The 17,485-nt window shown below is 42.7% G+C and overlaps 1 protein-coding gene across 7 annotated transcripts in view; it reads left to right on the top strand.

Annotated features, from left to right (window-relative positions):
* The window catches only part of MBD5 (methyl-CpG binding domain protein 5), a 143,009-nt gene extending 130,639 nt beyond the window's left edge, over positions 1–12,370 (top strand). For 3 of the 7 annotated variants that reach the window (XM_016151139.2, XM_036236251.1, XM_016151138.2), the window contains one exon: positions 591–12,363. In XM_016151139.2, coding sequence (XP_016006625.1) covers positions 591–662 — 72 coding nt within the window. In that variant the 3' untranslated portion in view covers positions 663–12,363. Of the gene's footprint in view, positions 1–590 lie in introns of all 7 variants that reach the window. The other 4 variants (XM_036236252.1, XM_016151143.2, XM_016151140.2 and 1 more) reach the window with 4 other exon arrangements.
* Positions 12,371–17,485: the final 5,115 nt, after the last annotated feature.

The raw sequence follows: 17,485 nt of genomic DNA, 5'->3' as shown, positions 1-17,485 counted from the left end.
AAAGATGAGTTGTGTTAATTGCCCTTCCCAGACTATACAAGCTTAGATCTGCCAACAGATGGTAATGGTAGTCTATTTTCCATTCACTCTTATAAATAAACTTCCTTGGGCTGAGGTTCTTATAATCATTGACCCTTCTTAGTAGTTGTAAAATAAGTAGGATGATGGAGTGAAGAAGAAAACATGACTGGTGTGTATATGTCACTTTCCGGAATCTAGTGAAATTGGTGGCCTAGGACTCTCTAATGGAAAAGGCCTAATTTTCATCTTTTCCATGTACAGCAGCAGTAGCAGCCGCTTATCACATTTTCCACACTTGATTTTTTTTCCAGTTCCTTCCTTGTATTCCACTGTTTTGGGGATCCACAGAGTGCTGCTCTATTTATCAGTTTCCAGGATTCCTCATATTTTGTACTGACTGTGGGCACTCTGAGATCTGAGGTTTCGGTAAAAAAAAAAATTTTAATGCCTATGATAGCAATGATTGAAATGAAAGCCGGAGTCAATTTTATACCCTGTTTCTTTGTCAGAAATCATATGATATGTATGTATGATTTCAATCACCATTGTTCCCACCTCTTTATTTCCAGGTTCACCAAATCCCACAGGGAGACAGACAGATGAGACCCCCCAAACCCAAGAGGAGGAAGATCTCCAGATAACAGGGACTACTCCAGCATGTGCAGTATTTATTAGAGGAACATGCACAGATATATCTCTATATAGGTATTGATATAGCCACTGTTATATCAATACTTATACCACGGCAGATAGAACACCACCACAGGGTGCTAAAAGAAACAGTGATAAAAATATTTTTTTTTGATCAGGAAGGATAATGAATGCTGGAAAACCAATCAAAATCCCTGAGTAACGAGAGTGATAAATGGTCAAGAGATTATGGAGACACTCTTTTTCTATGATACTAAAATTGTGATTATAAGAAATAGTCCAAATGTTTCTGAAGAATTTTCAATGTTGTATATAGAAAATACAGAATTTCATGGTGATATCAGAAATGTAAATATTGTACAATATTGTCATGTACAAGCGTACCTAATGCACACTTTATCTTTTATTGTACAAAGAAATAGTGTACAAAATTCTTTGGTTTCTATGGAGTACACCTACCAGAGACTACCATTGTAAAGTGATAAATAAAAATACAACCTAAATGCTTTTCTATGATAATGTAAAAGATGCTGTTTTTGTATTTAACAGCAGAGAGAAGGCATGATGATGTATTACCTGAATTATGACATACACTGCACACCACTGAGTGTCCATTTATATCGTCTCTTTGGAATGAACCTGGCCTGGAGGCACTGGACTTGACTTCGAGTGTCTAGGAAATAGAAACCTTGCAGATTTCTAAAGGGATGAGGGCTCACAGGTCTAAATTAAGAATTCAGAAACTGCAACCATTTGTTGCATATTTTTTTTACCTAAGTTTTAAAGTAGAGTAGGTTTTATAAAAAAAAAAAATCTTAGATGGAATATTTTACTCAGTCATTTCTGTAGGTAACGTTTGATAGCCACCTGTTGAGTTAGAGAGCTTTTGCTGCACCACCATTGACGCTCGGAGTTAAGTTTTTGTTGCAAACAGTACCTGAGAAGATAGAACTTTCTGTTCCCATACATGGAGGCTAAAGCACTACTTTGAAAGCACTATCAGAGGTAAGGTTGATTATAATTCAGTTTTTTTTTTTTTAGTGGCAAAAATAAATATGAATCATCAAAGCAAGTTTTATATATCCATTCATCAGTATTACTTAAACCGGAAGTTAAGGTGGCTTACAAAATTATTAGCAATGGTAATTTTTTATCAGTATTATGTAACATATCAGATTTATTTTATTTAAAGGATTATTTATACCATTAACAGATTCTTATATATATATTAATGTGGCTGAAATGTGCAGGTTAAATCTTTTAACCAAATTATTTATATTATATTAAGTAAGAAAAAATGTGAAACAAATGTAGAGAGAAAATACATTACAAGTATACAAACCTAAAACTGTGAGCCATTGTAAAGTACAAGGTTATTAATAAGAAATGTAGCACAACATAATTTTTCGTCTTTTCTTCACAATTTTTGTGGTGGTGGTATACCCCTATTTCCCAGGCAATTGAGCAAATTTTCAGGCCTCCAGCCTGGCTTTGGTTGATGTATTGTCAAAAGAAGTCCATTATCCCTTTATTCTTAGAACTACCAGCCCCCATTCCCAAACCCTTAAACCTCTAGAGAATGCTGCCTTGTCCCCTAGCCTCGGGCTCACTCTGACTTCGAACCCCCAAATGCCCACCACCTCCCTCACTCTTCCTCTCTCATCCACCTTCCAAATTCCCCAGGCCCATGATGTAGCAGAGTTCCAGTAACTCAGGAAAAAGGAGACCAAGGTCATTTCTCCAATCAGTTTCTTGGGGCCACAGCACAGAACACTCCACCTGGGCTCACTTTTGATAGCAACAGCTCTTAATTCTTCCTCCAGGTCCTCTGTGTTTCTGTGTCCTTCGCACTCCCACCCTCACCCCTACCCCCAGTACTGATGGAATGCACCTGGCCATACAGGGCTTCATGTCCTGGAGGCAGGAACCCTTCCTTCTGGGGGCAGGTTCACTTTGTCTTTTGCATAATGGTGGGATTGCCTGCCCATCCTGCACACAGGCACCTAAAGTAATCTTTTTTGTAGTTTAGTTCACACATTTTTGTTACTTTGTTGACGTGTTTGGTATGTTTAAACCATTAATGTTGTCCATCTTTTCTGCACCAACCTGCTTTTCTACTATTTTGTCTGCTTGGTTGTTTTTACTCACAGATAGGTTCACATGTCCGTTTGTGAGTCCAATGTGTCTGTGTGTATGTGGGGTTTGTGTGTGTGTGTGTGTATGTTGGTATGTAAAAGATTTTTTAGCTTTGCTATTTGTCTTCAGACTGAGTTTGTGTCAACCACGCCTTCTTTTTGATATTTTAAACTAATTAGGTTTGTGCTTCCTCCACCAATGTATACTTTACATCATTAGACCATGTAAAGTACATTTGTGCCCATGATTTCACTGGTTGCTCACGGCCTTGATGTGGGTACTAGGTGTCGTTCTTTCAGTTCACATGAGGGTCACCCCCCCTCTTTTATAGTTATATGGTTTCATGTAAGCGGTTATTGTAAATATTGTTAGCATTACAGGCCATGCAGTGCTGTAACATTTTTTTAAATGTTGCACCTACTTTACAATTAAAAAATTGGTCACTCATACTTGAATTTTGCCCATAGAGCCATTTCTTTCTCTTTGTATTGAAGCCAATTCATTTTTTTTTTTAATGAAGGCTAGCCCTTCTGCATTAGTACAGTTTTTATTTCCCAAAATAAACTTTTTTTTCTCCCCAACAAATCTGAGAATGGAAACAGAATGAAAAAATTTTGCTCCATTAAAGAACATAATAGCCCCTCTTGGAAAAGGAAATCTAATTTGATTCTCTGCCCCTTAACAGTCTTAGGAAGCACAAGGAGAATAAACTACACCTATGAGTAATTTTTAAAGATAATTTCAAATGAATGAAAATTAACAGAGCAGCCCTTGTTTGATTTGTTTGCAGCATTCAAAGCAATCGATCAGCATTTTTATTTATTTAAAGGAACATTTTTGGTTTGTACTTTTAGTTCCACTGGCAATATAAATGCTTTAAGAAAAATATTCATCCCTCGTGATATCATGGGCCACTTTTGGTCTTTTATATAGAGCCCAACTTTGAGTAATTTGCTGTCTGTTTTTTAAGTAAACACAACCTTCTTTTTTGACACAGCACCACAGAATCGTGAGAGAAGTGGTGGGCAGTTATTTTGCTTTCCGTAGTTTTCATGAGGATTCTCAACTGCCTTATCTCATGAGGTGATTCCTTTTTCATTTCAGACCATGATAACGTACTCGATAATCTTCCATGCAGCCCGCAGTGTTCCCTCGTAAGTCACATTTGCATTGAAATTTTAAAACTCAAGATGCTTATGATGCTGGTGACATCGCTCTTTCTGAAAAGAAAGCCAAGATTCTAGACCATACCAAAAATCTGATCTCTTGTTTACTTGGCCCACTTATGCCCAAATGGTGTAACACAAGACTCAAGACTCGTCACTGTAGTGTATAAAATGAGTTGTGCGTTACTTGATTCATTTAGGGACTTTGAACAAATAATATCAACCAGCCAAAAAATGTAATATTGAATTAGTTTATCTTTTTCTTTCATTCACTATCACATTTGCATTAGCCAAAGAGATAAGAACATCAGTAATTCATACATGTAAAAAAAACCCTGAAGTGATTATTAAGTCAGTGAGCCAAAAAGCAATAAAAAACTCAAGCATGGGACATCCTGCTAACAGTCTGAAATAGAAAAAATATATAAAAAGCATTTTCTTCAAATATGAAAGATTAATTTGTATCTACTGTTAATATGTATTATCAGCCTTATCTGCTTTTATACACACTGTGTGTGTACCTCAGTGACCTTTTATAAATCAGAAAAAATGGTTGGTTTAATAGTTTGTTATGTAAATACAAAGTTGTCTATAAATTGGAAAATTTGATGCCAGATGGCCTCACAATATACATATGTGTTTTGTAATATCATGCCTTTATGGATTAAGTATAAATACACTGGATTGTCTGTGTAGAAGAGTAGCAATTTACATTCCACCTGCATTTCAAATGAATGTCTTCGTCCAAATGGTTATACTCTTAAGAAAATGACATGAACATTTTCAATGTGAAAAACAAATATGGTTTTGAAGTCACCAAAACTCCCTTTCACACTCTTCTCAATTCCATGCTAAATGTCTTGATCTAGGACTGGGATCTACCTAGGAAACCTCCCCACGCTGAATTATTCTAATTTCGAGACAGGCTGTACTTCTTAATTTCTAAGTCAGAGGCAGGGAAAGGACCAAGCCACCTACTGCTTTTAACTTATTTTTTTCCACTTTATTTCCATACATCTTAGAAAGTACCACACGGATTAACAGGGCCTACTTCTTATGTGCCAAGAGTGTCATCTCAACTCAGGGCTCCTTAACCTTGGCACTGTTGACATTTTGGATGAGATCATTCTTTGTCGTGGGGGCTGTCCTGTGCCATTGTAGGATGTTGGCAGCCTCCCTGCCTCTACCCACCAGATGCCAGTAGCATCCCTTCCAAACTGTGACAATCAAAAATGACTCCAGACATTGCCTAATGTCTCCTGGCGTGGGAGTGGGATGGGGGTTGGGAGTAGGAGAGGGATACAAAGTGATATTTGAAAACTACTGCCTTACCAGAATCAGTTAGGGAACACATGTCTGTGTGAAATATGGGCATGTTTTGCATGCTGTAATCAACAGGAAACTGATTCCTAGATCAAAATCCAAAACAAAATCCATCCAAAAGGAGTGCTTCTTAATTCATGGTTAAGGAAGTGACTATATTAGCTTGGGTTTCATTTTGAACACATTTAACACTTTGATCATAAGACCCAGGACAATACTGTTTTGAGAACTCCCAGGAAGGGCTCAGGAGAATTACCTGAATACCGTGGTTCAGAGTTCACAAGAAGATTGATAGCCCACTTTGGGTAATACAAGGAGTTTCGGGTAGTGGAAGGCTTCTTGATGGTAGTGTAGCTCCCTCCCTTCAGTTAAGACAAGGAAGTTGGATAAGGGGACTGTGTTATATATGTATTTTAACAGCAGCTCTCTACAGCAGCCTGATTCAGGAATCAATAGTTTTTCTGGGACCCTCTTGTGAGTTCTGACAGAAGCAGTTAGATAGATTTTGGAGATATCACCGATAAATTTATTCATTCAATAAATATCCGTTGAATCCAACTCTATGCCCCACCTTGGGTACAGCAAGGATACAACAGTGAATAAGACCCAATCTCAGCCCCCACAGAGCTGCCCACAGAGATGGCTAATTAGATATATAAGTTTAATAAAAGGCGATAAGAGTTGGTATAGGAAAGGACTTTGCGGGACCCTGACCTAATATAATGGGGATGGGGCTTGAGTAAAGATCAAGGAAAGATAAATAGGAATTGGGCAAAGGAGAAGTGTGTGGACTGGAGGAGGGCGAAAGAGAGTATGTTAGGGGCAGAGAGAATGACACGTGAAAGCCTTGGAAGTTAGAGGAAGTGTGAGAAAAGAATAGAGTACAAGAAGGAGTTATGAAGAGAAACAGGCAAAGGGCAGAGTGGGGGTTTGGGAAAGTCTTATCAAGACTCTACACTTAATACAATGGTAGTGGGGAACCACTATAAGGTTTTCAGGAGGGGGAAATGGTATGACCAACTTTATGCTTTAGAAAGATTGTTCTGACTGCAACATAAAAAAAAAAAAAAAAGAGCATTTGGAGGGGAACAACAATGGAGAGCACACGCCTCATTTCAAGTGCAGCATTTTTAAAAAGCACACACTTCCTCAAAAATTCAAAAGACATCTGGGACCACCACAGTTCTTCGTATTACATTTGTTAAGCAGGTTCCATCCCAGTCTTGAGGTATGTATATAATAAATATGTATATGTATCAATTCACTTTAATAGTCATGAAGAAATGCTAATTGGTCCGCTTGTGGTTGTTGCCAACAACATTAATTCCCTTTTTCTTTCACACAAATTACTGCTCTGTTGGTAGAACAGTGTTGTTTCCACTTGGATGATCATGGGCTGGGAAAGTTTAAAATCCCAAAGCCTTTGTTAAATGTCAGGAAGCAAGGCCTGCTAACCAGAGCACACAGGTAAGTGTGGGTCTAGGTGGACCTTGGGCAGGACCACCTCATCCTCACTCCTCCACCTGGAAACAGGAAGCTGCAGAGCAGTTCGCAGGATGTCAGAGGTATCAGGTGAGCACCAAGGATTATTCGGCACAGAAAGGCAGGATCACAGGGAGTCAGGGCCCAGCACAAGGCCATCTGATTACTGGGACCTCTGCCCCACCACAGGGGAGACCACAGTGGCCTTTCATTATCCATTCCAGCCTGTGATTATGTACATGCCCTTCAACGTATCCTCAACCATAATGAGTCCCCACCTATATTCAATGAACATTGAACTTGAGGCCTTTTTAAAGCTAATTATCGGTTAAGAATTTAAAAAAAAAAAAAAATGGAGGCGATGCAATAACAGACATCCCATTCTATGATCCAGAGGCCAGCAAACAGCCCTTCCCTCCAGCACTGGCCCTGTACACAGGAAATAGGCCCCTGACATGGTGGCAGCTTGTTAGAAGGTTTAGAAACAGCCCTGGAAGGAGATCACCTGCATTCAAATCTGGGCTGTGCCACTAACTCGTTGTTTGACTTTGGGAAAGTTATTTAACCTATCTATGCTTAACTTCATCTACAGAAAGGGATAATAACAGCACTTTCCATCCCGGGGCTGATTAAGGATTGGGTGAGATAATGCAATAAAGCTCTTGATGCCTGGCACAGAGCAGGCACCCAAGGAATGTTTATTGTTAAGCTGCGGTATGAAAGAGTTAGACTAGAAAAGGGAAATTCCTGCCAATGAAAGTGTCAAGTGTAAGGGTGAGTGTGTCTAGGGTTGCTGTGTCTCTCCAGGAAGCCTTTAAAGTAGGGGAGTGGTGTACCTGACTGGTTTACCTGCCCGGGGCAGTTCCGGCAAAAAGACCTGTTGCACCATGGAGGCCTTTTCTGGTTCTCCCCTCCCAGCCCAGAGCTTGTGGAACATCTACCCAGGCGGTTTCTTGGATGAACTCTACTGTCCATATTGCCACATGCAGAAATGGACCAGCAAAATGATTTCCCAATAAACTAGTCTGGAAAATAACTTGCCCGGGAAGTTAAGTGCATGGCTACAGTTACCAGAGCAGGAGCAGAACTGCAAACCTCAGTCTCAGAGTGAAGTTGCAACCGGCTCTTCAAATAAGTAGCTTAAGACGTGAAAATCTTAAATGACTTAAAATCAGTCAAATCAGGGAGTGCAGAGTGTAGTACAGGGAAAAGTGTATTGATTTAAGAAACTGATATTTGGGGTCCTAGCCCCTGACACTGACTGGCTCCATGGTCACTAAAAAGATCCTGGGACCAGCCTTCGAGGATGTGAATCCACTTATTCAGTAGCTGCATGTGACCTCAGGTAAATTACCCACTCCAAGCCTCTGTTTCATTGTTTGAAAAATGGGGATAATAGAACCTACCTCATAAAACTGCTTGATGATTGGGTAAATTATCTAGTTGAAGCACTTAGAGGAGTGTCAGGCATAGAGTAAGCACTATGCAAGTCTAGCTAGAGTTACGATTTTACCGTTGATAATAGAGGTTGCGCTGCACTCAGTTCTTTCGTCCATAGATGGGAATGGCCTAGTGACCACATATTTTAAAGAAAGAACCAGTCTTCTGTGGGGTGGTCACTTAAGAGGGTCTGCTGTTCACATTTAACCCTTTATTTCTCTTTCCTGATTTAAACACAGGTGCTCTTGAGAAGAGTAAGTTTTTGAACCAAGGAAGAGTCAGGAAGTTCTCCAAACGTTTGAGAATAGAAACGGAATAGAAATGTGTTCATAATGTATCCTAGGATTAGCTGTACTCAGAGGAAAAGCATGAAAGTGAAAAGAGAAAACACATCGAGATGTGCTTTTAAAGGGGGAAAGGAAAGAACTAATAATCTAAGGTGGTGGTATCTGTAAGTGCTATCAAGGACTATTTATTTCTTAATTGAGGTTTATATCTCAATACTGTATCTAGTCCTTACAGGCTAGGGAGCCTTAGGCACATCTTACTAAAAGAGGGGCCGGAATTTGTCAAACTCTGATGGAGTGGGTTTAGTGAAACACTTAGCTCCTCGAGACGGGGCATCTTCAGGGTTTCCTGTCCGCTCAGCAGCCTGGGCTGCTGTGGAACGCTGTGGGTGGGAAATGTGGGCAGGAGGACTGGCCGCCCGAGGCTTTGGTCCCCGGACTGTGACTGTGTCCCCCAGAACAGAGCTTTCCCTGCCAAGTTAATCTTAAATAGCTTTTGTGGTCAGGGAAGATATCCTTAGGAAATCTTCCGTGACCTTTTACAGGCTCTGTTCCCCCGTCTTCCAATCAAATAGGGATTATCTCAAAGGGGTATGTTCCTTCGAATTTCAAAACAAGCATAGAGGTTCAGGAGCCTGTTTCTGACTGTTCTGGTTTAACTGGCAAAGAATGAGAAGCAAAAATTCACAGGACCCGGAAAAGAAAGCATGCGAGAATCAGAATGGAGAAATGCACTTGCTCTCTCTCTCTGATTATGCCGTCTGTCTGAGCCGGAGTCAGCAAAGCCGAAGACACTATTTCCTCCCCTTGCTCTTGGCTCTCTGGCTCTTCCCACATGTCCAAGGCAAATAATGGAACAGGTGAGGCATCCCGGGAGGAGGAGAAAGTGTGTGTATTATGCCTCGTAAGGCAACTGGGTCAGCCAGAAGAGATCAGGCCATAGCAATTGTCACAGTGAGGAGCCCATTGCTTTCTGAGCAGAGAACAAAATAAAAAGAGGTGTGGTTCCTGCCTCAGAGAATAGCTGTCCTTGTTCAAAAACATGGTTTCCAAATTTACTACCAGAAATTTTAGCAATAAAATAAAAATATAATCGAGGACATACCGTATGCAGATATATGCATGTGTATATGTATACTGGTATGTCTACTACCGAATTAATGTATCTTGTGTGTTATAAAACACACAAAATATAAGTTAGGAAAGACTGAGATGAATGAAACATAAATAGAAGTTTTTTATATTTCCTCTTTCACCCGACAGACTATCTTGCATGATGCCTGCAGTGTGTGCATTCAACTTTAGAAATCACTCTAAGTGATGAAATCCTGGGAGGCCATAGTATGTTTCTTCAATAAGAAAAGGCGGTGATGGACCCAAACCATCAGAGAGAGCTCCTCGAGGAGGAACCCAGTTTTCCTTATTCGACTTCTCATGCTCAATTCTAATTCAATTGTAAAGAAAAGAAAGGAAGGAAAGCATTCCTGAAAACCTGATAACTAACATGGAATGCATGTTTTATATTAGGTTATGTGAATAACCTTGATCTCTCTATAAGCTCAAATGGTCTACCAATTATATCTCTTTGGATATGAGACAGAGTCACTGTCAGGCTCTGCCATCTGTTCAGGACAGTTGTCAAGCCAGCGTGTAGAGGACTGACCACAGGCCCAGCATTGCCCGTGCCACGCCTGGTAGGAGCAAACGCCAACACCGTGGTAGGCCTGCCCGCTCACAGACCTCGGTCAGGCGCCCAAACTGTGCATGTGTCTGTATACTCCTTGCACTCCCAGTTTCAGAAGAGTTCTGGAACCTTCTTGAGAGGTACCCAAGGGGTGTGGTCCTGGGCAGCTCATTCATGAAGTCACAATATTATGAAAAAGGAGATGAACTAGGTCATAGTCCCAGCTCTCCTGTTGCTGTGTGACCTTGGACAAATTTCCTAACTTCTTCGAACCTAGAGTTTTCTCACTTGTTTCTAGGGCCACTGATGTTACTCTACCTGCTCCACTGGGTTATCAGGAAGTTCACATGAGTGTACATATAAAGGTGCTTTGCAAAAACTGCAAAACATGATACAAATGAAGTCATGGTGTCCAGGCTCAGGCGTCTGAAGGACCTCAGTTGGCACTGTCGACCAGAACTCTTACACATGGCTTTTCTATGGGCTCTAGGCTTCCTTACGACGTCGTGTCTGAGTTCCAAGATCAAGTTCCAAGACACAAGGGAAAGAGCCACGTGGATGCTGTATTGCCTTTTCCAACCGAGTCTCTGAAGTGACACGTCATCACTTTTGCCCAATTTGATTAGTTAGAAACAAAGCCCTAACCCCAGCCCAGATTTTAGAAGATGGAAATTTGACTTCGCTCTCAATGGAGTGACAAAAACCATGGCACAAGTTTTTAGTAAAGTTTGTTATTGGAACGTATTCTTTTTACTGGTTTAAGTATTGCTGAGATAAGGTCATTGTTAATATTTGTGGAGCTCTTATCATGTGCCAGGAACAATGCTGAGCATTCTACGTGTCATGAGAGTTAAATGACATACAATGCCCCATTCCTTGGGACAGATACTATTATTTCCCCACTTTATAGATCTGGAATCCAAAACTTAGGAATAATTTGTCCACGTTACCCATGTAGAAGTGGCAGCCTCGGGAGGGGAGCTCAGGTAGGCTCAGGGTCCAAACATTTATCAGTTATGGTTCCAGAGTCTCTGATTTACATATGTAAGATGAGGTTCAGATACAAGAAATAAATTTCTCAAAATTAATAAGTGAATGTATAACTGAATACAATCACACACACACACACACAAAAAAAACACATTTGTACTGTTTATAATAATATGAAGAAAATATCATTTCTTGCTAGCCATTATGTGAAGATTTCTAGAAGAAGGAGGCTGTATTGGAGGAAAAGATGCTGTGATAATCCCTTTTTGGGATAAAGGGAGCCTCCCTAGCCGGACTGCAGCGCAGGAGGGAGTTTTCTTTGGAAGGAGAAGGAGGTACTGAGTGTCGTCGGGGAAGGATGAAGAAAGAGGCGGTCTCCCACTCTCCAACCCACTCCATTTCCCATAGGAGGATCAAGAGGAAGTTTTAGGAGAGCCTTATCTAAAAAAGATTTCTTTCTTGTAAAGAGATTTACAAGAAAGACACTGTGTGCTGTGCAACGTGAACTCCCCCTGTGCCTTGGAAAATTCTTCAGTGAGTTTGCAAAAAAAAAAAAAAAAAAAAATCACGATGAGTTTGGTGTAATTGGATTTCTAGTTATAGGCAGTTCAGAGGCTGAATTTTATATCAAGGATGGTTCAGAATCAGGCCATGCTCAAGTGAGGCACTAACCTCTGGGTTCTTCAATCGTTCCCTCTAAAAAGTAAAAAGTAGTCCATGTCTCTGACAGAGACATCAAATTCACTAACTAGTTTCGAACCCCTCATCCTTACTGGGAATCACACGCAATCAGTTCCAGGAAGAATAAATCTCCTTCTTTGAGCATATGCTTGCTGAGTATCTATAACACTTATCATACCAAGATGCAAACGAGCCTCAGTAAGACTAAATTCTGGATTGAGAGGCTCTTCTCCTTGTTTTGCCCACTCTAGATACCAGGACTCTACTAGCAAGGTAAGTCCCACTCAGTCCAGACACACACTGATTCTTCAATAAGTCAATGAAACCAACTCCAAGTGCTCACTGAAACTACCCGATACTCTGGTAAGAACCAGATAAATTGGGTTTTTTTTGTACTTAAGGAGAGAAGACCTCAAGGATTACCTCTGCTTCCCTTTCATTAGGAAAGTGGCGATAACTCTTAACGCGTCTGGTCTAAGTGAAGGCACAGCTCTGGTCTGAGCCAGGTCAGCTTTAGGTTTCCTATGTGGTTCTTGTCCAGTGTCATCTCCTGTCTCTCGCCCCAGATTCTTGGTGATAAGTCTCAGCCCTTGCACTTGTCCTGGCACGAAACATAGCCAGTAAACACTAAGTTTCAATTGTTTCCTACAAAATGCTTTGATTTCCTCCAACAGGCTCTGAAAAATCTGGCTCTGGTATTGGGAAGTTCGAAGCTTCCTGTCTCTACCACCTGCTCATTCCGATGGTTGTTGTGCTTTCCCTGTACGGATGGATAAATAGTCACGGCACTAAATATTCACAGCTTCATGCCTCATTTCATGGGGAGTTATATCTGGTAGGGTCATAACTTGAAATGGATCCCTCATTGTGTGGAAATATGGGTGCCATCAGACTTCCTATGCTATACCTTTAAGCCTGTCCCTGTCAATGATCCCCAAACAGTACTGTTTAATCACTTTGTGGAATACTGTGGTATTTTTTCCTAGTTGTTCATTTTCCCAGTTGTCCCTTCCTCATTGCTATATGACTTGTGGTATCTTCCTAGTTCCTCACCCCAAGGACATCAAGCAGCTTGGCCATTGACTGGTTTGGGCTGATGAATTGTGAATAGAAGTGACAGAACCTGTTCCAAGAAGGAGCTTTCAGAGCTAATGTGTGTTTCTGTCAGGTCTCACTGTTTTCTTTATCCATAACTTTTTATTTTAGATGCGAGTTATTCCTTCAGTCTGAATCCCACAGTGAAAGAGACCGGAGCTAGACAGAGTTCAGCAGAGCTGTAACTGACCTGCAGGAGTTATGAAATATGAGCAAGAAACAGATCTTTGTTGTTTAAGCCAATATGATTTTGAGGTTCTTACTACAGCATAACCTAGCAAAAGCTGATTAAAACCTTCACAATGTAAATTACACATCTATAGTGTAAAGCCCGTGTGGAATATGAAGTTGTTCAAGACGCAGTCTCTGACTTCTAGAAGCTTACAATCTAAGATAGAAGATAAGACACCTAAGTAGCTAGGAAAGTAGCAGAAGTGGCTAAGCTGACGAATGAGGCAGGGGGACCACAGGAGGGTTAGCGGCACGGAAAACAGGAAGGGAGATTTCATAGAAGAAGAGTGATCGGAAGGCTCAATGATGCAGAGCTCAGGAGGAAGATGACTGAGCAAATGTCTGTGCATTTTGTTTCTAGGAGATGAATAGGTCCTTCAAATGCTCCCAGGCGAGTAGGTAAAGGGGGAAGTCAGATGCAAGGGGTTAAGAAAGTGGGAGGAACGAAGTCCACAAAAGCGAAAGAAACCATAGTGATGGGGGAAGTCAAAGCATTGCAGCTGTTTCACAGAATGATGCAGCTGGCATATTTGGGGGTTTCTGCACTCCCTATACTCCCTTCTCAGACAGTCTGCGGAGTGGAGAGGGGATCTGTTATGCTTTATGCTTTATGCTTCCAGCCTCAGACGACCGGACCAAGGTGGGCAACTGATTCGAGGAGGTCCAACCCACGTTGCCAAGGACATATCACTTGAACGATCACGTTCAAAAAGATGACTGGGGACAATCACATTCCTTCTCATAGGAGCCGCAAACCCAGAGGCGGAGATAAAGGATGCCCTTTGGGAGTAGAAGAGAATAAAATGGCTATTACCTGGTCATGTTCATACCTAAGCCGTGGGAACCACAAGAAGTGTCTGGGAAAGAGAGAACTGCAGATATAAGGGGAAAAGTGGGGAAGCCATAAATAAGAGAAAATAACTAACCTATAGTGCTTCATATGTGCCAAGTGCTATACTAAACCTTTTATGTTAATTTACCGCATTTATTTCTTGTAATAATCCTAGGAGATGGGTGCTATGATTATCCTCGTTTTACAGGTGAGGAACCCAGGACACAAAGTTGTGCTCAAGATGACGCACAGTGAAACCGTGACGTGAACTAAATAGGCTGGCTCTTGATTCCTGGTTTTTAGCCTCCAAGCACTACTGCCTCTCAAGGAGGAGATGAGAGGCACCCCCCGAAGGCCCTGGGAGCCAACCCCTCCTAAGCTCAGGCACTCCCATTTTATTGGATTTCTTAAAATCATCTGAGCTTCTCTGAACCACCCAGAATAGGCTTCAGTTCCTGGCAACTGAAAGAACCTGAACCAAATCAGATGGGGAGATTTGAGCTTTCTGAGTGGGGGAGAACAGAGATGTTAGAAGCATGGATTGTCGATGGAACAGACCTGCAAGGAAGCACAAGGGGATAGGATGAAGGGTGAGGGAGAGATTTTTTTTCTCCCATAGCCAGGACCATCTGGCTTCGTTTTACCATCAGGCACCCACAGTGCCACATGGTAAGTCAACTAACCAGACTACAAGAGTTTCACGTAATGCAGTGGCTGTGCTTTTCCCGTTGGCTCAGCCACTAATAGAATGGGTGAGGTTGGGCCAGCATGCCTCCTCCTTTCTGAGCCTTAGTTTCTCTGTCAATATGATGGTGGGATGATGGTAAAATAAATAAATGAATGAATGAGTGAATGGAGCGTTCGTTCCTAGCCCACAGCAGGGCTGTTGAAAGAGTTACTGAGCATTGTGCCAGACCTGATTCGGGTGACCTAGGATGAGATGCGTGAGAAGATGAGCTTCTTCTACTCAAAGCATCCTCATTTCAGGGGTTAAGGGATGGTTATCAGCTGAATCGTGTCCCCCCCCCCCCAAATTCATATGTTGAAGCCCTAATCCCCACGTGCCTGTGTTCAGATAGGACCTTCGATGAGGTCATAAGAGTGGGGCCACGTAAGAAAAGGAAAGACGCCAGGGGCACACGCACGGGACAAAAGGCCACGTGAGGACACAGCGAGAAACCAAAGGAAAAGTCCTCAGGAGTAACCGCAGCTGCTAGCGCCTTGATCATTGACTTCCAGCCTCGAGAACTGTGAGAAACAGATTTCTGTTGTTTAAGCCACCCAGCCGATGGTGTTCGTTATGGCAACCTGTGCAGACTGAGACAGGGAGACAGGCAACCAGGAAGACAAGCTGAGAAGATTCGCACCCAAGCGAAACTCACCTGGCGCCATCTCCTGTTTTGCTCTCCTCTCTTTCCTGCCTCACATGCTTTGACTCCGGAGGCGTGGGTCAGTGGCCAGGGGACACCTGGCAGAGGAAGTGTCTCCAAGGCTACATGTAAACTCTGGACACGCGAACGTATCACGTCAGAAACCGGTGCCTCCTGGGCTGCTTTACAAATCAGCTTCCAAGTCCAAGTTCACGGGCCGCATGCACTGGAGGAAGTGGAGGGAAGAGAGGCGGCTTTGCACCGTGCCTCCTTGTTTCCGGTGCTTGCCTGCTTGTTTGGCCATTGCCAACGTCACTGATTTGAATTTGGTTTTCAAAGGAAATTGTAATTCTTTTGGTTCCAGTTTGGAACTTGGATAAAAAGTATGATCTGATTGAAGAAAATGTCTGATATCAAAATCAAAACTGAAATCTAGGAAGGTGAGAAAGTTCATTCTCTGGGCCTCCTTATCTGAAAAGTGAGGCAGTAACACTAGATTTGTGGTTTAAAAAAAAAAAAAAATTACCACAGGCAGCCTTTCTTCAAAAGAAATCTTACCAGGAAGCAGAAACAAAGGAGTTATGTATGAGCTGAGGTCCTCAGATGAAAAGGGGAACCCCGCCCACCAAGGCAGGGCTCTGCAAAGTGGGGTCTGAAACTATGTTACTGTCATCCCCTAACTCCTCCTCCAGCCTCCAGTCCACAGATCTGCCTGCGGGCGTCAATGTTCTCACATCCCCAGTGGTCCCAGGCAGTCCCCTTCCTCCCCACACCAGAGCAGGTAAATGGAACTGAAGAGAGGAAAGAGTTAGGCCCAAGGGACCGTCCTCAGCTCCTTCTCTCCTAAACGCGTCATCTATCCTAACACCTCACAGGGGGAGGGAGGCCTTGGTGGGAAGAGAGGCCAGGTGAAGCAGTCCAGCTGAATCTCCTCCACCAGAAAACAGGAGAGTGGGTTCAACACGACACATCTTGTGACAGAGAAGGTGGAAGCCATGGATGAGAACTCTGCTCGCCTCCCCAGACAAATGCTCTGGTCTGTGTTGTGCCTCTCCTTCCGTCTGTCTCTTCTTGAGGCAGAAAAACGCATGCTCCCTTTAATGGTCTGAGACCAATCTGCCTCTGTGCCCTGAGCCCCTGCTGCTCCTACGGGGCCCCCCTGGTTATCTCTCCAGCACCTTCAGCCTCTCCTCTCCCCACCTCAGTCGGCAGGCGGCAGGTCAGTGTGGTCGAGTCGCCCTCCTCACCAAAGAATGAAACAAAAGCCTAAGCAAAAAGGCCTTCTACCTCATTGTCCTCCATGTTCATGTTTTGAAACAGTGCCCTCAACTGTCCTCTCCATTCCTTACCTTGTATTCATTAAAAAATATTCTTTTCTGTGTTTACATTTCTTTATTCCTTGCTCTTTTCTTGATTTGCGTGGCGGGTTCTCTTGTATCACTTTTCTAGTGTGTGGGCCGCCGGCTGAGCGTAGAGGTCTCGAACTTGCCGGTGGTCTGTTGCAGGGAGAGGTTGAGAAGCTGGTGGCAGAGCAGCTTCGGCTCAAGGCCTGCGTGGAGCCCTTCACTGGAACTCCGTGTGCCAAGCTCAGCGCCAGCCTCCTTGCTCTTGGACCCTTAGGGTTCTCTCTCTGTTTCACCATCACCTCAGCCCTGCGACATTCACCAGCTGCCCCTTAACCTTTCTCTGACACCCTTGTCCTCTTAGTGAAGAGCAGCTCACAGATCACCCCGTCAGCATCACCTGAGGAGCTCATATAAAATGCAAATTCCCTGGAACCATCTCAGAGCTACAGGTCACAATCCTTGAAGTGAGCCTTCAAAACCTGTGGTGCAAGTGATTCTGATGCATGCACACTGACTTCTGAGAGCTGCCGGAGGCACCTAGGCTCCCCGATTCTAGTGTGTGTGTGTGTGTGTGTGTGTGTGCGCGTGCGCGCGCCATTCTGTATCAGATCTCCTTCCAGCTGTGCCCTCTCTCTGGCATCCCAAGCTGGATTCGTCTGCACTCTGGGAACATGCGCCACAGAGAAGGTTGTGCCTCCAGGCTCTTGTTGATATCAAGCCGGAGATGCAACTATAGATACACTCAATATA

Source organism: Rousettus aegyptiacus, unplaced genomic scaffold, assembly GCF_014176215.1.
Source record: "Rousettus aegyptiacus isolate mRouAeg1 unplaced genomic scaffold, mRouAeg1.p scaffold_m13_p_2, whole genome shotgun sequence".
NCBI lineage: Eukaryota > Metazoa > Chordata > Mammalia > Chiroptera > Pteropodidae > Rousettus > Rousettus aegyptiacus.
The sequence above is the reverse complement of the archived record's forward strand: the minus strand, read 5'-3'. Positions and strand labels throughout refer to the sequence as shown.